Here is a 21,876-nt window from a genome sequence, read left to right as displayed (position 1 = left end):
TCTCTCTCCCCCCCCCCTTTTAATTTTGCGGGGGAGTTGAGGTGACAGAGGGAGGAAAGGTAGGAGGGGGCGGTTTCCTGTCTCTTTCCCCTCCTGTTCACTCGGGACCGCCGTTTGCCTTTCAGCAGTTCTAGAGGACACCCCCCCCCCGTTCCGGCTGGGATTGCAGCAAGGAATCCCAGAGCAGGGGGAGGTGCCTCCACGGACACAGTCACCTTCCTTTGCGATCGCTGCCTGCTTGGAGCGCCCACCAGTGCCAGGTCTGGTAATTTTCTTGCAGCAAGGAATCCTTCCAAAAGAAAATTACCAGAGCTGGTGGTGGGGGTTTCATGGTCACACACACCCCAGGAATAGGGTGGGGGAGCCTAGCAAAAGAAGAGCTGCACAATGCCAAAGCCTTTTCGTTTGAGCTGCAGGCAGAGCGAGGGCTTCGCAAGGAAGAAATAGGCCACTTTTGACGAGAGAAGAAAGACAGGAAAGGAAGAAAGCAAGCAAGCAAAGGTTTTCTCAGCCCGAGGCAAATGGCGGCCCCAAGTGAACGTGAGGGGAAAGAGACAGGAAACAGCTTGGCACTCGCCGGCTCCACAGCAGCTGCTGACTCCGCGGACCGGTGCAACATGCCTTGCGGCCCGGTACTGGTCCGCGGACCAGCGGTTGGGGACCCCTGATTTAAACAATGGAGTAGTGTGGTAGCCTAGAGGTGGAGCTCTTGCCTCACAATTAGGAGGCTGTGTGTTCAAACCTAGGTAGAGGCACATATTTCTCTCTCTGGGCACGATGAGACTATATCTGCTGAATATAGCATTGGCGACAGAAAAGGCATCTAGTCAATAAACACTCAGCTCCATTCAGTTGCCCAGTCTCTACCCTGCAAGAGATTATGGGGTCATTAAAAATAATGATACCATTTAAACAATGGCATAAAAGATCTATCCAAATTTACATGGCAAGAGAAAAAGGCATGAGTCAAATATGTTATAAGGTGAAAAGAAAAGAGGAGAATTGGGTCTACCTGATCCAAAATTGCATTTTGTAGTTGTTTGGTTTGGATGAAAGAATGGGAGTTGTTGAGAAATAAAAGACTTTTAGAGTTAGAAAAACATGACCTGAGATTTGGATGGCATGAATACTTGCAGTACAATAGAGTGATGATTAATGTAGATTTCAAAAATCATTGTGTTAGACATTGAGGATATGGAAAGATACAATCCAAGCAGTACCCAAAAACATATTTTTGGCTCTCAGCCCAAGAAGCATTTTACAGACAAGAAATAACAAAGATTCACCAATAGAACAATGCGGAAACACCATATGTGGTTGAAAGGATTGAAATGTACATTATGTTACAATCTTAAAGAAAATTTTATACTGTTGATATAGGACACCAGAAAAATTATCTAGAATGTGTTAAGCACGTCAAAATGATGTTGGAAATGTGAACAAGAATGGTCATTGTATCATGCTTGGTGGATGTGGGAAAAAGCTATCAAATTTTGGGCATAGACATATGTAGTGATTCAGAGGTTTTTAAGCATCAATCAATATTCAATGGAAAGTAGAACATGTCTTCCTGGAATAAACAGTTAATAAACAGTTATATATAATTATAATGAAAAGGAAGATAGATAGATAGATAGATAGATAGATAGATAGATAGATAGATAGATAGATAGATAGATAGATAGACAGACAGACAGACAGACAGACAGACAGACAGACAGACAGACAGACAGACAGACAGACAGACAGTTATATAACAGTTAGATATAGATATAGATATATTCCTTTTCATTATTATTTTCATTATCATCAAAAATATGTTACATGTATGTAACATTTTTGCTGATAATGAAAAGGAAGGGAGACTACTATTTCGACTACAGTACTACATATATATATATATAACATGTCACACACACACACACACACACACACACACACACACACACATATATATGATAACTGCAACGAGTTTATTATATGACAATGAAAAGAAGAAAATGAACTTGTGATTTATGTTCCTGATGATTAAATAGACTAGACTAGAGAGTTGTGATACAATCCTAGAGACAGGGTTTAAAAAATAATATTGTACTTATATCTGCTGTAAAGAAGAGGGAAACCACTTCTTTAAATATTCCTTTTTATACGTTCCTTCTTTCTTTACCTATCTCTTCATTTTCTCTTGCGCTTTTAGCTCTTCCTTTTATCTCTACTTTTTTCTCCTCCTTCTTTCTTTCTTTATTTTAGTTTGCATTAGTTCTTCTTATTGTTACAAATTCAACTTTTTTTAAAAAAAAATCTTGCATAGAAAATACTACATAAATATTTCAAACACTATTGTGCGAGATTGGTTTGCAGAGCATCTGTAACCAACCTCAGTGGGTTTTTTATGCACCCAAGTTCTTTTATGTTAAGATGACCCATTCTGGATGCCTTGCCAGAAACCCTTTATCATAGCAGGAAACTCACTGCTAGTGTTGGTTATGACCTTTAAAGCCCTTCATGGCATTGGACCAGAATATCTCCGAGACCGCCTCCTGCCGCACGAATCCCAGCGACCAATTAGGTCCCACAGAGTGGGCCTTCTCCGGGTCCCGTCAACTATACAATGTCGGTTGGCGGGCCCCAGGGGAAGAGCCTTCTCTGTGGAGGCACCGGCCCTCTGGAACCAACTCCCCCCCCCGGAGATTAGAACTGCCCCTACTCTTCCTGCCTTCCGTAATCTCCTTAAAACCCACCTTTGCCGTCAGGCATGAGGGAACTGAAACATCTCCCCCTGGGCATGTTTAATTTATACATGGTATGCTTGTGTGTGTGTCTGTTAGTATATGGGGTTTTTTAAATCTTCAAATATTTTAAATTTAGTCGGATTATTTATGATTTGTTCCACTTGTTGTGAGCCGCCCCCAAGAATATGTTTTACCAAAATTCCCCTGCGCATAGAGGCAGTAAGCCTGATGGAAAGATTCATGCTGAGCACTGAAATTTTATGAGTCTAGAACTTGATATCAAAGAATTACAGATTGCAGCATGTTAATGGTAGTAAAATAAGGGAAGCATTAGACAGAACTAAAGGTCAGAAGAGACTAGCAACACGCTAACACTGGACTACTACCCACCATTTTTTCCTCTTTGCCATCCATGTTTCTTTCCTTTAACCTACATTAGGTTGGTATGTCTTATACAACTTTTAACACTCTAGATTTTTATCCCTGAATTGGAGAAAATAGAAAGGATATAAACAATGCTTTTTAATTAGCTAGATGTGTTCATCTTCACCTCTAAAGAGATTCTTATCTGCCACCAAAACACGTCTGGTTCATTAACTAGGTCCCCCAAGGAAATATATGGAGAAGTCAGCAATAGATTAGGTTATTAAATACCATGATAATGTAAGTCTGTATAGATTAATGTATCAAATAAAAGGTGTTGATAACTGCAGGCAGAGACACAAAATATAAATGGTTTGAAATTGTTTGGATCTTTTTATTTCTAGGCAAATACCATGATCTGAAAACATGACCCCTCAATGTAAAACCGTACTACTACAAGAGTGACAGCATGAAAAATTTCCTAAAACTGTCAGATTATCCTGAAATATCATTGCAATCCAACCATAAATGAAGGGAACTATGTTTTAAATACATGTAACTAATATAAAATATAAAGGCATTCCTTCATTTGACAGGATAATTGTATTTTAGGTTTTTTTTAAATTTAACTAGTGAAACTAGCAAATGGTCATCTAGCAACAGTTAAATTATATACGGTACTCCAAAGATATCACATTTCAACATTTTTGACTGCAAAAAAGGATTTTCTTCATTTTAGGATTTTCTAATGCAAACATTCCTTAAATTCTTATAGATTGGGGGAAAAACTGGTAAAATTTAGTCAATCTAAGTGGCAAGCCTTTTTTTAAAAAAAAAAAGCTTCAATAAAAACAATTCTTGCCTAAAATCCCAGGGCTGATATAGTACTGTTCTGATCATTCAATAATTTATATCTACAGCCTATCTTCAATCTTCATTTAGATATAAATTTAGACAATTTGGGAAATTACATATATAAACACAGATTACATAGAAAGGTGCTGTGAGAAATAATAATTTCAAGTCAAAGATAAAAAGCTTTTTAATAGCATAAAAACAGTAGCTAATGGATTGTCTTTCTAGTCTCTTTTAGTTAGAGCAGTACTTTCTCTAAAGACCAGATTTTTCCATGCCTTAATTATTTTTCAGATTACTACAACATAATCCATGTGTTACTAGCCTTGAAAGACGTTATACCCTGAAGCAAAATGTAGCACTGAAAATGGTTTTACTGATGTAAAACAATAAATAACCAATCTTTATACACCAACAAGTCTTCGGTGGTTTACAATAGAAAGAAGGCAGGCTTAAAATTACAAATTCAAGTTAAAAGCCAGAATATTAACAATGAATTAAAGGGATCAACTATTTAAGGACTGTCTCAAAAGAGGCATGTTCAAGACTTTTTTTTAAAAAAAAAAGGAAAGAGAACAAATATGCCTCTCAATTCAGCAGGGGATGCATTCGAAAGTATTAAAGCAGCTAATGTAGAAACTGTTCTGTCATGAGTCATGTATGTGGCAATAACAGGTTAACTTTCTTGCAAGTGAGGGATAAGAGCAGTAAAGGGCTATCAAAATTTTTACTACCACACTGTGGGTGTGGCTTATGCAATTTCTTTCAACATCTTTCAGTGCAAAATGGGTGCTGTGAGGTGGAGCTCCATTTTTGCTACCCCACTGCGCCCCCCCCCCCCCCCATCAAGGCAGCAGCCCACCCCTGGATAGGAAGAATCAGAGATCATTCCCAAACTCCCAGGCACCATTGTCTTTAAAGGCAATTAACAATACTCTGTATCTCAGATGAAAGAAACTGGCACCAGGGTAAAATGTCATTTTTGCTTGTTTTCTTTTCCCCCTTCTAGAAACTGGCCTGGCTGCAAAGTTCTGTATAGTTGACATTTCTGTATACAAAAACAGCCCTCCGAAACACATTTCAGTGATTAGCTCAGGGATTATCCATGTAGGTGCTGCAGTTTTAAAATTATTTTCTTTCAAGAACTGCCGGTTTCTCAAGTGAACCTGATTAAAAACAAACCTACTCTGTTTACTTACTTTAGAAAACAAAACAGAGGTCTGCATTTCATGTTCTACACCCCTTCAGAAGGACTATAATCTCATCCCAAATAGGGAAATCTGTTATTTCTCTGGACGATGACCCTCAAATTAATTTCTTTATTAAATTTATAAGCTGCCCATCTCACTGTCTGAGGTGACTGCGGTTGGCTTACAATATAGTAAAAAAATAAAGATATTAAAACAATTATAAAAATGGATCAAAATCATAAAAAAATAAATACAAAATACAGAAATGAATATTTTTGCCATGTTTGTGTTAGCTTTTATTTATATTTTTTTCCATACCTTATAGACCACTAAATCAGACCAACTATTCTGGATCTAGTTGGTTCCTGGGCACAATTTAAAGTACAGTGTTCCCTCGATTTCCGCGGGGGATGCGTTCCGAGACTGCCCGCGAAAGTCGAATTTCCGCGAAGTAGAGATGCAGAAGTAAATACACCATTTTTGGCTATGGACAGTATCACAAGCCATCCCTTAACACTTTAAACCCCAAAATTACCATTTTCCATTCCCTTAACAACCATTTACTCACCATTATTACTGGTACTCACCATTGAATAAGACACTTAGTGATCCTGATATTTATAAACATAATTATTTATTAACAATAATAATTATTTTTTGTTATTTATTTGCAAAAATTATTAGTTTGGCGATGACATATGACATTATTGGGTGGGAAAAACTGTGGCACAGGGAAAAAACCGTGAAGTATTTTTTAATTAATATTTTTTTAAAAACCGTGGTATAGGCGTTTCGCAAAGTTCGAACCCGCGAAAATCGAGGGAACACTGTACTTCATATTTTAAGCATGGCCTTCCCCAATAAAAATTTACCTAAAACATTTTCTCCTCATCAAAGACTTTGTTATTTTATTTAGACTGTTTGGAGTACAAGACAATTGTGAAACTCGATGACTAATTTACTATTAGAAAGAAAACAGTATCTGAAATCTTGTGGTTTATATGCTTTTGTCTGAGAGAATAAACAGTACAGTATATAAAAATGATTGAAATAAATTACAACCATTAGAAGTAATAAAACATCTTGCCAAAGGTACTGAAATGTGATTGACTTATTGTATCAGTTGTATCTACTACCTTTTGTTCAACTCTTTTCTCCAAAATAAGTGTTTTGGTGATATTAGCTGTTGACAAAGATCTAAAGTCTTACCATCATTATCTGAACCAGTGATTTTCAACCTTTTTTGAGCCAAGGCACATTTTTTACATTTACAAAACCCTGGGGCACATTGAGGGGGGGGGGTGTTGGCTCAAAAAAGTTTGGACAAAATTTTTTTCTCTCTCTTCCTCCCGTTCGCTCTATTTCTCTCTCCCTCCCTTTCTCTCCCTTCTTTTCTCTCTCTCTCCATCCCTCTTTCTTTCTCTCTTCCTTCCTTCCTCTCTTTTTTGCTCTCTTTCTCCCTACCTCCCTCTATGACTTTCTCTCTCCCACCTTCCCTCCCTCTCTTTCTCTCTCTCTCTTGCTGTCTCTCTTGCTTTCTTTCTCTCTTGTTCTCTTTCTCTCTTTCTTTCTTTCTCTCTCTCTCTCTCTTTCTTTCTTTCTCTCTCTCTTGCTTTCTCCTTCTCGTTTTCTTTTTCTCTCTCTTGCTTTCTTTCTCTCCCTCTCTCTTGCTTTCTTTCTTTCTTTCTTTCTCTCTCTCTCTTTCTTTCTTTCTCTCTCTCTTTCTTTCTTTCCCTCTCTCTTGTTTTCTTTCTCTCTCTGAGCTTCGCGGCACACCTGACCATGTCTCACGTCACACTAGCGTGTCACGGCACACTGGTTTAAAAACACTGATCTGAACTGATATTGGAAACTAGCTCCTTAATTCACTTATGCGTGACTGTGAGTTCTTTCTAAAGATTTGCAATTCCTGGCTTACCTGGAAAAAGAAAAATGCTTGTCCAAACCAATAATGCATGATAGTAACTTGAGCTGCATCAAACTCCAGTGGCTTCCAGATGTAGTTTCTCATCATGGTTTGAATGAGTAGGCACAAGACCAAAACTGGTAAGTTGTGAGGTCTGAGCAAGAGAGCTGATAGCAGAACCAGCCCACCGTAGATTTCCCATAAACCTGTAAACTTGATCTTCGTTGAAAAAAATAGAGATTTGAATAAATCTTTTGTGCCTGTGAAGATGATGCCAAGAACAAAGATGTAAACAAAACGTGCTTCGGTTGTGCCCCTAAAAAGAGACAATAAAAAGACAACTTAAATCAATTTCTGATGAGTTCAAACATTTGTTTCTGGACATAATTTGCTAAAATGCAGAGAAGGCATTAACTCAAAACAAGTAGCCGTGCTTGTGCCATTAGTGATAGTAAAGCTGATCACGGTCGCATTAATGCATCCCAACAAACAGAATTGTACAATAATTTAAATGAAACAGAGTGATCTAAGTCGGAAAGTATCTTAAACCAGTGCTCTGAAAAGAATGAGATTAACTCCATACATATTTATCTGAAATGGATGCAGTTAAAGCTCATTGTGCTATACTGTAAACTTGGCCAAAAAAAATACACAGCACTGTCAAATAAATATGTATGAAATTAGTTTCAGAAAGCTGATCGATATTTGAAAGCTCTGCTGAATTTATCTCAGGAACAGTAGGAAAAAAACAGAAGAAGTCTGTTAATTCAAAAGGTTTAAAAAAGCAAAATATGAATCATTCTTAAGCATGCAACAGCAACATCTGCCTTCACAACATTAATGTTCCATCATATACATATATTAAACTAATATATGTATATTCAAAATCACAATCCAGAAAATAAAACATTATCTATATAGTTTAGCATGTGAATGTGCTTAGGTGGGGAATGGGTGAGGATTTGAACTGGGGATTTTCTGTCCCAAAGCTTAGATTCAGACACTTAAGTACTTTAATATTGCCTGAAACAAAGTTTTCTCCAAGATTTTCATGGCAAAAAATGTGTAGACATTCCCTATATCAGTGGTTCTCATCCTGGGGGTCGAGACCCCATTGGGGGTCGAACAACCGCTTCACAGGGGTCGCCAAAGACAAACTTCCCATGGTGTTAGGAACTAAAGCTTCTATTCTGGCGCCTTGGAACCTATTTTTACAATCCGACCAATCAGTTATTTACAGTGGGGGTGTCTCTCGGACCTTCCCACCAATCAGCTTCAAGCTTTGTTGGGAGAATTGGCACTAGACTTAGGGTTGGGGGTCAACACAACACGAGGAACTGCATTAAAGGGTCGCGGCATGAGAAAGGTTGAGAACCACTGCCCTATATGAAACCATCATAGCTATAGAGTTGCTATTCCCACTGCAACACAATTTAATGGTCCACTTGAATGTACATTTACTGAAGAACAATTTCTACTGAACTCCACAGAACTTATTGCTAAATAAATACTTCAGTCAGCTGCAAGGCATCAAGAGCATAAGTGCTTATAATCAGAAGTCTGAACTAATCCTCTCCGTTACACACAATTTGGGGTTCTTAAAATCCATGAAAATTACATAATCCATACAAACCATAGAGTATTAATAATAATTAATCCTACCACTTTCAAGATTTAAATAAGCCATTGTTAACAACTCTATTTTGCAGACCAAGAGTTTCTATCATTCTGCAGAAGGGCTGGACTAAATGATACAATGAGGATCATAAGCAGTTGCGTAAAATCTACTCCTACTTGCTGGCTCCCCATCTTGAGCCACATTACACCACCAGCTCTACAAAGGCGGGAAGACTTAGCAAAGGAGTATCAATTTGGCAGGCTTAAATCCAAGAAACCCTCTATGGCAGTGTTTCCCAACCTTGGCAACTTGAAGATATCTGGACTTCAACTCCCAGAATCCCCCAGCCAGCATTCGCTGGCTGGGGAATTCTGGGAGTTGAAGTCCAAATATCTTCAAGTTTCCAAGGTTGGGAAACACTGCTCTATGGCACTTGCTCAACAGCTGTCTAACAACTTTGGCATCAACACACAGTGGAAAGCCAACTGAGTTGCTGAGCGTCCAGACACAGACAGTTACATAGATGGCCCTACACGACAGGTGCCAGGTTTTGACATTCCTCTCCAGCACTGCTCAACTCTGAACAGGATCTGTACCCAACGTGGTACTCATTGTTTCAGTGGGGTCTTGTCTCTACACCTCAGTTTGACTGTGGTCCTCCTCGACAAAATATCCATCACATTGTGTCTGAATGTCCATCAAGAGTTTACACCACAGAGGAAATCCAGCCAGTTCTCACCGGTTCACCTGAACCATTAGTAAATTGCTTAGGACAGCGATGGCGAACCTTTTTTTCCTCAGGTGCCAAAAGAGCATGTGTGCATACTATCGCGCATGCATGAGTGCCCACGCCCGGGGAGGGCAAAAACAGCTTTCCCCACTCCTAAGAGAAACTGGATTTTTTTTCTGCTGTATCTTCCCGACCATGATAAGAGATGCAGGATAGACTTGAGATTTCTATTTTTACAATTCAAAGTCTTTTACTTGTATCTCAAACATTGGTCATCTATTTTTCTTCGGCTAAATATGCATATACTCTGTTATTCCCTCAATTTATTTGAACATTCCTCCTGTGATAATTAATTTCCAACCTATCCATCACTTAAGCATCAATGATATGATGGACATGTGTGAAACTGCTACCCAGAGTCATGAAGAATCTAAAATGGGTGGCAATATAAATCTTTTAAATAAATGAATAAGTCAAAATAACGGCTATATTGATAGTCTTACTCTCTGTGCTGTTTGTCATCAGTATGTTTCCCCACACCCCACCTTAAATCAGTGGTATCCCCTGTCTCAATGTTTTAATGGATGCCACTAATCAGGAATAGTGTAATGGTAGATTTTCTGCACTGAAGTCAATTCAGTGAAGAATTTAAAGACTGAATCGCTGTAAGAAAAATAGTCTTGGCCAAATCCATCCAACATCAATCATCACTTAAAAGCAGATCTCCGATTCACTATTTTTTTCCCCTTTTCATGCGCAACCCTCATAAAATAATTAACTGCCCTAAATCTCATCAGCTTCAAACTGACACTCTGCCTAGAGATCACCATAATTGCTTATGGCATAAGCTCTTATTGGATTAGAGTCGCCTTCATTAAGTGCAAGAAACAGACTCTAGTATATTTTAATGACTTAATCTCAGATGCTGGTAAAACTTTAAATCATTATCATCACCATTATTATCATCATCATCTTCATCATATCGTTATCAATTTCCTTTCTTTACCTACAGCTTTACCTTAATCCAGCTCATTTAAACAGCACCATTGGAATTTAATTTCAGAATTCTGAGCTGTAAGTGGGGGGAGAGGATGGAAAATAAAACGCTATACAACTACTGCTACAGCCCAATTTATATGATTGTTACAGGAGGGCAATGGAGATATTTATTCACAGTTGCAATCCATGTCCATATGTGTCCCGAGCCCAAATTTACTCATTAAATACATTGCTATAGAATCTTGCAGTGAAGCCATATGTTATCAGAAAATGTTATAACCTGAAAGTTAACAGATTTGTTACAGGCCGATAGTGGCCTGTACAAGAGTTGACACCACGAGTTTTCTAATCTTGGCTTCTCTTCAATACACCAACCAAGTTGCCAAAGATAATTAATAATCCTTTGAAAGGAACATGCACTGATCCAACAACATGTGTTTTTTTTTAAAATCATGACTGGTGGTGATTTTCTAAGGTCGTCGGGAAATGTCTTAATATTTCAATAGTTTGAAATGTTATGTATATGTATTTTTAAGAAGAATTTTTTAAAAAAAACCCTCCCTTAATTGAAGAATAACAATTTAAATGATTCACAATATTCAAAAACTAGAAGTGGGATGGGTTTTTTTGACATTTTATATGTTGCATGGCAGTATCTGAGATGAGACCTCTGATTCTACTTGAACTGAACTATAGAAATCTATGTATACTGGTACCTCTACTTACGAACTTAATTCGTTCTGTGACCAGGTTCATAAGTAGAAAAGTTTGTAAGAAGAAACAATTTTTCCCATAGGAATCAGTGTAAAAGCAGATAATGCATGTGATTGGGGAAACTACAGGGAGGGTAGAGGCTCTATTTCCTCCCTATAGAGATTCCTAGAGAGAGATTTGAAACCCCACAGAGGTTTCTCCCCGCCTCTTCTGGCCCTGTTTCCTCCCAGGAGATTCCTAGAGAGGCCCCACAGAGGCTTCTCCCCGCCTTCTTCTCCCCGCCTTTCCGGCCCTGTTTCCTCCCAGAGGATTCCTAGAGAGGCCCTATGGAGGCTTCTCCCTGCCTTTTCCAACTACACTTTTGGAGGCTCGGGTTTGTAAGTGGGAAATGGTTCTTGAGAAGAGACAAAAAAATCTTGAACACCTGGTTCTTATCTAGAAAAGTTCGTAAGTAGAGGCGTTTGTAGGTAGAGGTACCACTGTATATAATATACAGATGTCAGAATGGTTAGACACCAGGAGGCCTTTTGCAGGCAGGGGTAGGTTACTCCCAATTCGGACCAGATCGCCCGAACCTGTGACGTTAAGATGGCAACACAGATCCAGTTCTGGTTGCACCACCATCTTTTTTTTTTTTTTTTACGATGATTTTTTTTCAGTGTTTAGATGGCGTCTCCTCGTCATCTGCTTTGAAAAATGCCTTCCCACCTGCCCCTGGATTAATACCGACCTTTATTTCTTCACCCGAAGCACAGCTGAGCAGTTCCGCAGCTGTGTTTCAGGCGGAAACAACCTTCTGAGCATGCGTGAAAGTGAATTTGCACAAGGGGATGCGATGTGAACCGGTAGCGGAGGTAAGTGGAGTGCTTGCAGGCCACATCTTTCAAAAGTTTAGAGTGACACGTAATTTTTCACCCTTTCGCTAAGTGCTACTTTATCCATTTACAACCCAGCAAGTCCACTGATGAACAGGCATCATTAAAAATTACGAACAAGTCACAAACACAGTGCATGTCTCACATTCTTTTCTGTACAATCTCCCATTTGGGCCACAGGCACTGGAGCAAAACTATGCCAGCTTTGCATATCAAGCAAGGATTAGGAAGAAAAAAGATTTGCTATTTGACTTTCATTACGGTGCTTCACAAAGCACAGGCTGAGAAAAGTATTATTCAGCTGGCACCATAAATCAAGCAACTATAAATTACAATTTCAGGATAAATATCTACTGTATTTTCATTCTAAAAAGGTACTAGGAATTCAGTTATGCTCCAAAACACTTCCAGCCTGAAATCACAAATAGTTGCATAGTTTACTGATCAAAGCAATCACTCTGATGAACTTTAAGAAGACATGTTATTGTGTCGGCCCAGAAATCTTAAACTATGTGCATCTATGAACTACTATCCATGCAATGGAATATTACGCAGCAGTTCTAATAATGTAAGAGTCACATTGAGAGATGTTTTTATAAACTGCAAGAATATTTAATTCCTACCAATTTTTTTTTCTCACAGAACATTTTGCTGTAAACTCATGAAAACTTTAGGAAAATGTTTTCCCAAACCTTTTTCCCAGGTATACTTACCATTGGCCTCTAACATTTAATTAGTTGCCTATAACAACTAATCTACGGGCATTTACACATGTTTAAAGGCCAAATTCTCTACTGTTTCTCAACCTTTTTTGGCCTGGATCCCCATCTGACCTTGTTTTTCTCCTGTGGGACTCCTGTCCAGATCCCATTACTGGGATATGAACATGGGATTTTTTTTGGGGGGGGGTGGTGGTTATCCACTGGACAGTATTTGTAATATGACAGAACTGGTGCTGTAGGACCTGAGGACAAATGAAAGAGGAATGCTACTAACTTGATCGCATAAGTTCTCAAAAACATTTGGCCACTGGAAGAACAGCATGCTTGAATTGATCCATAAGGTCCATCACAATTTTAGCTGCTTATATGCAGTGTTCCTTGTCTTTTATCCTGCCTGTTTCTATCTATGTTTGAATGAGGGAGGAATGAAGAATAATTCATAGTGCAATTCTGTAGTGTTATTTGGATTGGAGGGATTATAATATAAAAATGAAGTAAAGAGAGTATTAAAGTGGGCCTTCTCTGGGTCCCGTCAACTAAACAATGTCGTTTAGCGGCACCCAGGGGAAGAGCCTTCTCTGTGGCGGCCCCGGCCCTTTGGAACCAACTCCCCCCAGAGATTAGAATTGCCCCCACCCTCCTTGCCTTTCGTAAGCTTCTTAAAACCCACTTCTGCCGTCAGGCATGGGGGAACTGAGATATTCTTTCCCCCTAGGCCTTTCAATTTATGCATGGTATGTTTGTATGTATGTTTGGTTTTATAATAAGGGTTTTTTTAGTTGTTTAGTATTGGATTGTTACATGCTGTTTTTTGTTACTGTTGTTAGCCGCCCCGAGTCTGCGGAGAGGGGCAGCATACAAATCCAATCAATTAATCAATCAGATAGATAGATAGATAGATAGATAGATAGATAGATAGATAGAAAATAAATAAATAAATAAATAAATAAATAAATAAATAAAGTGTATCTTAGAGCTGAGCTGAACTTATCTCGCTAAGGTAACTTATGCTCTTGTCATATCAGGCGCAAACAACCTGACCCAAAGGTGAATACTGTGTTTCCCCAAAAATAATACATATCCCCATAATAAGGCCAATCAGGCTTTTCAAGGCATGCACTGAAATAAGCCCGCCCCCCCAATAAGCCCCACCCACTACTTTCCGGGGAAAGGGAGGGACATGCCGGGAGCCACTCTTGATTGAACTCGCAAGATGTTTTCTTTTACAATGGGCTTCTCTGGACACAACACCAAGGAACGCAACCAAGCTACAAGTGTCAGATATGACGCACGTCTCACAGCCCAACAAGTCCCGCCTGCCAGAAAGGAGTCTCTATGAAACTCGTCACGCCACCGCCGCTGCCTTTTGGAGCAGGACTCTGCAAGGCTTGTGTCGTTGCATACACAAACAGCAGCAGGACCCCAGCTGTGCCATACGATGAAGCTCATGGCTGTCCTGCAGTTTCTGCACGCAACGACACAACAAGACTTGCAGAGTCCTGCTCCACAAGGCAGTGGTGGAGGGCCAGCTGCTTGGCCGGTGCCAAGAACAGGGAGGAGAAGTGGATACGATGGGACATCTAATCCCATTCTCTCTGCCTACTGCACCCCATAGTTCCCTCTAAGCTGGGCAGTGAGCAATCGCTCACTTAAAAATCATCATTAACTCAGAGTTTTCCAAACCTGCCCAGAAGCCGAGAGGGAAAGAGTGAGAGGGAATGAGAGAGAGAGGAAGAGAGAGAAACAGATAGAAAAAAGAGAGGAAGGAAAAGAGAAAGAAAAAGAATGGGAGTAAGGAAGAGAGAAAGAAAATAAAAATCTAGTTTGAAACTAGCTCAACTATTTAAGTGGCATTTTGATATTGATAGAGTTGCCCTATTATGAGCTCACTGTTATAGACACACAGTACAGTATTTTATTTTGAAATTCTCTGAGGCAAAACAGGGTGGGTTTTTTATTTGTTTGTTTACTTACTTACTTACTTACTTACTTACTTACTTACTTACTTACTTACTTACTTACTTACTTACTTACTTACTTACTTATTTCTGTGCCGCCCAGTCCCGAAGGGACTGCCACTCAGACACTATACTTTTCCGCCCACCCCCCAAAAAAATTAGAGGGAACACTGCTGGACCCCCAAAATAATATTCCCCTCCAATAATGAGGCCAAGGCCATATTTCGGGGTTCAGAAAAATATAAGGGCCTGCTTACTTCCAGGGAAACACAACAGTGTTTTCTCCCCCAAGGGAATTTAAGACGCAGCACTTATGGTATAAAATCAGCCCCTTACAATGTTTCTCCCACATTTTTCTTGGGAATAGACTCTAAAATATTCTGCCACCTCTGGGGATGTTTGATCTCTATCCAGGTCCTCTACAGCCCACGGGAATGACGCAACAAAAAGTGCATTGGTAGCCAAGAAAGAAAAGGCTTCATATTTGGTTTTGTGAGCCACCCAGAGGAAATGCTAAAAATCCATTAAAATGAATAAATAATTACAGCAGCATAAGAAATCTCTCTGGCTTGCCTAAAATAAACTGCTAAAATGAGGAAAAACCTGAGTTACCCAGGAACAGAAGGACAGTCCTATTGTAATATACAAAACAAATTCCTAAGAGCAAAACTCTAATTTTAAGCGTGTCTTTTACGTCGACACCTCGCTGGCAGATTCCAGGGTTCTTGTCAAAACAGTGTAAATCTCTCAAACCTAAAAATCTGCCCACAACTCTTAGAAAACACGTGCAGAAACCCACATAGTACTTATTTGTGATATTACTTTTAGACCTCAAGGTGTTAAGTACATTTACATAGCTGCTAATGAACTTACTTTGAAATATCTTTTCTGTCTGGTTGCCATGGAAATTCCACATTTCCTATCGCTGCCCGGTAACTGTACACTCCCAAGAGTCCAAGTGCCATTGCTATTTTCGAAACCAAAGAACATCTTCGATGAACAAATATAAAGATCATAACTAGAGACGCTGATGCCAGAAGAGAAAGTTCAGCTTTATGTTCGGAGCTGTAAAACCAATAACAAATTCAATGAGATTTTTTTTTAATAAGATTCTTTTACAATTTCTTTTTCCCCCTATCTCTCTTTCTTAACAAGCTTCACTTCATTCATCAATCACAAAAACAAGTCTTTTCTCACCACATCCATTTTTTGTAAACTCTTTATGTAGCATTTATTCTGCGCCAAAATATCAGGCATTTTACAATTTTACACAAGGAATCAAATAATTTTCTGTGTTGCCATTTTAGAGCCTTCATATCCTTCATAAAAACCTTTGATTAACAGTGTGATGATTTCATTTCATTCACTTTTTGCAGAAGGAGGTCTCAAACTTTTCCAGTGAACATTTTCCATATTGCTTTTGTCTGTCTACAGAATCTATAATTAGAATATTTCCTTTCAAAAGAATTGGAATCCATCCATTTGCTCATATAATAACATTGGCATTGGGGAACACTTCATTAAAGTTAATCAGATGATAAGTACAGGAAGCCCTCTCACCTGTGGGCCACGTTTGTTGAATTCTCCCAGGTATATACAGTGCTATTTTAAGTGTTGGACAGTGCTTAAATAAATGTGAAGTCACTGATATACCTTTATAGCAGTGCGTAATGACACAGTGGTTAGAATGCAGTACTGCAGGGCTAACTCACAGCCCACTCAAACGCTCAAACTGACTCAGCCTTCCATCGTTCTGAAGTTGGTAAAATGAGGATCCAGATTGTCGGGGGCAATTTGCTGACTCTGTAAACCACTTAGAGAGGGCTGTAAAGCGCTGTGAAGTCTAAGCGCTAAGCAATATAAGTCTAAGCACTATTGCTATAAATCTGACTGCCTCCATTAGTTACACTCGTTACACTCCATTAGTGAGCCACCCTGATTTTTCGGAGAGGGGCGGCATACAAATCTAATAAATTATAATAATGATAATACTAATAATACTAATAATACTACAGTGTTCCCTCGCTTTTCGCGGGGGATGCGTTCCGAGACCGCCCGCGAAAGTCGAATTTCCGTGAAGTAGAGATGCGGAAGTAAATACACAATTTTTGGCTGTGAACAGTATCACAATCCATCCCTTAATACTTTAAACCCATAAATTGCAATTTTCCATTCCCTTAGCAACCATTTAGATTATTACTCACTATGTTTATTTATTAAAGTTTATTAAAAATAATATTTATTGAAAGCAGACAGAAGTTTGGTGATGACATATGACATCATCGGGTGGGAAAAACCGTGGTATAGGGAAAAAACTCACGAAGTATTTTTTAATTAATATTTTTGAAAAACCGTGGTATAGACTTTTCGCAAAGTTCGAACCCGCGAAAATCGAGGGAACACTGTAATACTAATACTACTAATAATTATTAGTATTAGTATTAGTAGTATTAGTATTACGCTTGTTATAATACTCATTTTTATAATTCTGGGGTGGGGGATACACATACTTTCCCATTCTGGAAAAAGATACTAAAGAGGAGAATTGACACAAAAATCTTTTAACCTAAGTAGATTAATAATAGGGAATCAATTGCATTGTATACTATAAAGGATTATGGGGCAGGCACAATGCCCATACTCATGATACTATACCACTGTAGTTTTAATACCTAAAAATGTGATTGTAGTTGCAGGGAAGAAGGTTCATAAATGGCAGGGAAATTGTCTTTCAAGAAACGTTTCCCACCTTCTCGATCTCACTGAGGAACTCCAGGCAAAAGGAAAATACCACTGCATTCTAAGATGGTAACTATGTCGATCTGGAAGAGCACTCTAGAAATAATTTCCCTGAAACCTTAGATGAAAATTTAGTGTAAAACTGGGGAATATCCTTCTATCTATAAAACTGGGTTTTCTATTGATCCCTGATATATAGTGAGATCAGAAAAAAGGGTCTCAGTAATACTTCCCTTGGTAGATCTTGTCGGAAAATTTAGTAAGTATTTTAGCAGAACCATTTTCCTGAAATCGTTATATCCCTTTTCTATATGTGGCAATCAGATCGTGCAACTTCCTGCCTCTCAGAAAAACATTATTTTCTTAACAAGCCTAAACCTGACACGTTAACACAATCCTGTATTTTTCAGGATTCTGTATACAACACAAACAGGCACAAGCTTAACTCTGCTCTCAGCTTCCAGAAAAATCTCACATTTAACTTTTGCGGGTGTGGGGGGAAGAGATTTGTTTTTTTCAAAAATTGCCTTTCAAAGGCATTATAATTGCCAAAATGTGTGATCAATATCTGACAAAATCTAGGAAGATGGTTTCAGATCCTGGCTCCTTTCAATAAGCATCAGCAGTGCAAACAAAGCCAAACAATGCGAAAGGATTCTTTAAAAGGCAGTTTATAAAAAGCAACATAATTTTGCTTTTTGCGTCATAGCAGTTGGGTTGCCTTGGTGCTTGGTTCTCATTTTATTTTTAGCACAGAACACACACAGCTTTGAGTCATGGGGGTTCTAGCAATACCTCTCCCTCTCTACACACACAAACACACACATATACACTGCAAAGGCTGCAGGAAATATAGACTTATCTAACCCATTGGTGGGTTTCCACACATGCTTAGCAGCATACTCAAGTTAGCAAATCACATTTGCTCTAAAAAACACACTGTGCCACCAGAACAACATGCAGCTGAAATATTTTGGCTAAGGAGCTGGAATGTTATGTCACACTCGAATATCTCTGCAGCTTCCCTCTCTGGTGAAAAGAGACATCATCAGGTAGAAAAGGAAGCTTTAGCAAGAGATGCAAAGATTAATGAGTGCATGCTATCAGACTAAGATGTGAAAAAGTTTAAATTGATCCTCACCCAAAGCCCACTTCAACAAGTAGTTGAATTGGGATTTGGGTGAGGATCAATTAAAACTTTTTCATATCTTAGTCTGATAGCATGAACTCATTAATCTTTGCATCTCTTGCTAAAGCTTCCTTTTACTTCTTTTTACTTCTCCTCCACAAAGGTTCTTTTAGCACCTGCTGGTAAAGATAGAAATACCGTGGTACCCCTACTTAACAACTTAATTTGTTCCTGACCAGGTTCTTCAGTAGAAACGTTCTTAAGTAGAAGCAATTTTTCCCATAGGAATCAATGTAAAAGCAAATAAAGCGTGCAAACCCATTAGGAAAGAAATAAAAGCTCGGAATTTGGGTGGGAGGAGCAGGAGGAAGAGGAGGAGGAGGACAGTCGCTGCTGAAAGAAGAAGGTGAGGTGAAGGGAATAAAAAAAATCCAAAACTTTAAGGCTTAAAAAAAAAAAAGAGAGACTCTGAGACGGCGAGGAGGAGCACGCGCCTTCCATATACCTGGCGCGAAGCTGCCTCCCCTACTCTGGCTGCTGCTGCTGTTACCTGCTGCCTCTTCCCTCCCATGCTGAAGGGCTCCCCTCTCCTCTCGCTCGCTCATTTTGTAGCCAGCGCCTTTCCTTCCCTGTGGTGACTCCTCGGCTTCCCAGAGCGAAGGGACCGTTTCTTTTCTCTGGGCACTGGCAGAGGTTTAAGTTTAAGTTTAAGTTTAATCAGATTTGTATGCCGCCCCTCTCCGCAGACTCGGGGCGGCTCACAGCAATAACAATACAATGTAAAACAAATCTAATATTTAAGTTAATTTAAAAAACACCACAAATTAAAACCAATCATACATACTAGCGTACCATGCATAAATTTTATAAGCCTAGGGGGAGGGAACATGTCAATTCCCCCATGCCTGACAACAGAGGTGGGTTTTAAGGAGCTTACGAAAGGCTAGGAGGGTGGGGGCAACTCTGATATCTGGGGGGAGTTTGTTCCAAAGGGTCGGGGCCGCCACAGAGAAGGCTCTTCCCCTGGGTCCCGCCAAACGACATTGTTTAGTTGACGGGACCCGGAGAAGGCCAACTCTGTCGGACCTAACTGGTTGCTGGGATTTGTGCGGCAGAAGGCGGTCCCGGAGATATTCTGGTCCAGTGCCATGAAGGGTTTATTCCCTATTCAAGCGCCCAGAGAAAGGAAAATGTTTCGTTTGCCCTGGACTGCCACACCCTCCTTAAGGGCCACCGAAAGGCTCCTCTGGCTGCCCAGATGGCCGGGATTAAAGGGGGAATGGCAGGAAACTAGCTATTCCCCCTTTCTGGGCTCGGGTTCTTAAGTAGAAAATGGTTCTTAAGTAGAGTCAAAAAAATCTTGAACACCTGGTTCTTATCTAGAAAAGTTCTTAAGTAGAGGTACAACTGTAGTAGGAAAAGAGGAGAGACCGGAATAATCTCATACTTTGAGAAAGAAAGCAACTGCTTCTTGGGTTAAGCTTCCCTTCCTCTTTCAAAAGAAGAAATTGCTTGCAGTTCAGCCTCAGAATAAGTGAAACAGTGTACTAGTCAATCCCTATGGTGCTCCTCAGGGTGATGGGTCTAGGCGATGGGTATTTTAGTCTGACCCATATCTAGAAGGCATTCAGTTGGGGAAAGCCACATTCATTTTAAATCATTGCTCGGCTGGGTGCTTATCATCCTCTACTGGTGGTTTTTTCCCTCTTCCCTTCAGATGCTCAATAACCCAAAATACAGTGCAGAGAAGCAGACAGGGAGGGGGGAAAATGCAATATTCACATTTTTGAGCTAAAGCAGAATACACCAAATAAATAAATACAGTATTTTTCAGAGTATAGGACACACCTCCCCCACCTCAAAAAAAGAGAGTGAAAACTTGGGTGCTGAAAACTTTGGCTGCTGCCTCCCAGCAATTTCCCTCCTTGCAGCAAACAGGGCAGAGTCTGATTAGCACAAGCAACTGATTATCAGCCTCCTGACCATCAGCTGATGGCAGGCGGCAATAGGCTATGGCAATCTCTGCAGCCTGAAACTATTAATTGCTTGTGCTAAAAACCAAAAGTGAAACTAACACTGCAAGGAGGTAAATTGCATGGCATCGGACCAGAATATCTCCGGGACCGCCTTCTGCCGCACGAATCCCACGAATCCCAGCGACCGGTTAGGTCCCACAGAGTTGGCCTTCTCCGGATCCCGTCGACTAAACAATGTCGTTTGGCAGGACCCAGGAGAAAAGCCTTCTCTGTGGCGGCCCCGACCCTCTGGAACCAGCTCCCCCCAGAGATCAGAACTGCCCCCACCCTCCTTGCCTTTCGTAAAGTTCTTAAGACCCATCTCTGCCGTCAGGCATGGGGGAACTGAGACATCTCCCCCGGGCCTATACAGTTTATACATGGTATGTTTGTGTGTATGCTTTCTTTTAATAATGGGTTTTTTAGTGTTTTTTAAATTATTAGATTTGTTCTTACATTGTCTTTGTTATTGTTGTGAGCCGCCCCGAGTCTACGGAGAGGGGCGGCATACAAATCTAATAAATAATAATAATAATAATAATAACAACAACAACAACAACAACAACAATAATAATAATAGAGACAGAGGCAGATTTTTAATTTCTACTGCTATCAGGCTGCGCTGAACCCGACGATTTGTTATTTGCTGCAAGGAGGTAAGTCAATAACTATAAATGCCTATAGAATGTTCAAATTATTAGACATTTTTTAAAGACTGCTTCATTATTGTTCTAGGTAACTTAACAAAATGAAGCAGCTTTTTAAAATAAATGCTTGATCTGAAGAGGCCCAGTGCTATTGCACCTTCTTCTAAATAGCAGAGAATAACCATACTTTCAGAAAGCCACATCAATTTTAAAAGCATCTGTACAAGTATAGTCTGAAATGTAACAGTGTCCTGTTGCATATTAAGATATGGTAGCTGAGTTAAACCCTGACTTAGTAATGTTTGGAGTAGATCTATTTAAATAATAGGCAGAAGCTAGGGTGACTACATTTAAGAAAACTTTCTGACATTAATATACTGCCATAATGTACATTTCTCCATTTCTTTGCTATTTCTATGGGTCAGGCACACACACACAGAAATATACAGCAAACAGTATATATTATCTGTACTGTTTCTTGTTTGCTGGGAGGCAAATTGCTGAGAGGCAGAAGCAGAATTTTTCCCCCTTGTTTTCCTCCCCCAAAACTAAGGTGTGTCTTATACTCTGGTGCGTCTTATACTCTGAAAAATATGGTAAATCCTATTTTTTATTTAAGAAACAAGGGATGAAATATACCAAAGCACAGTATAATTAATACATGTTACAAATACTTTTTTTTAA

The 21,876-nt window shown here is 39.5% G+C and overlaps 1 protein-coding gene across 3 annotated transcripts in view; it reads right to left on the bottom strand.

Moving 5' to 3' along the window:
- The window catches only part of PIGG (phosphatidylinositol glycan anchor biosynthesis class G (EMM blood group)), a 97,120-nt gene that overhangs the window by 28,882 nt on the left and 46,362 nt on the right, over window positions 1-21,876 (bottom strand). For 2 of the 3 annotated variants that reach the window (XM_070742319.1, XM_070742318.1), the window contains exons 10-11: window positions 15,536-15,727; window positions 7,059-7,362 (exon numbers count right to left, since the gene is read on the bottom strand). In XM_070742319.1, coding sequence (XP_070598420.1) covers window positions 7,059-7,362; window positions 15,536-15,727 — 496 coding nt within the window. The remainder of the gene's footprint in view (window positions 1-7,058; window positions 7,363-15,535; window positions 15,728-21,876) is intronic. The other variant, XM_070742320.1, reaches the window with a different exon arrangement.

Source organism: Erythrolamprus reginae, chromosome 2, assembly GCF_031021105.1.
Source record: "Erythrolamprus reginae isolate rEryReg1 chromosome 2, rEryReg1.hap1, whole genome shotgun sequence".
Lineage (NCBI taxonomy): Eukaryota > Metazoa > Chordata > Lepidosauria > Squamata > Dipsadidae > Erythrolamprus > Erythrolamprus reginae.
The sequence above is the reverse complement of the archived record's forward strand: the minus strand, read 5'-3'. Positions and strand labels throughout refer to the sequence as shown.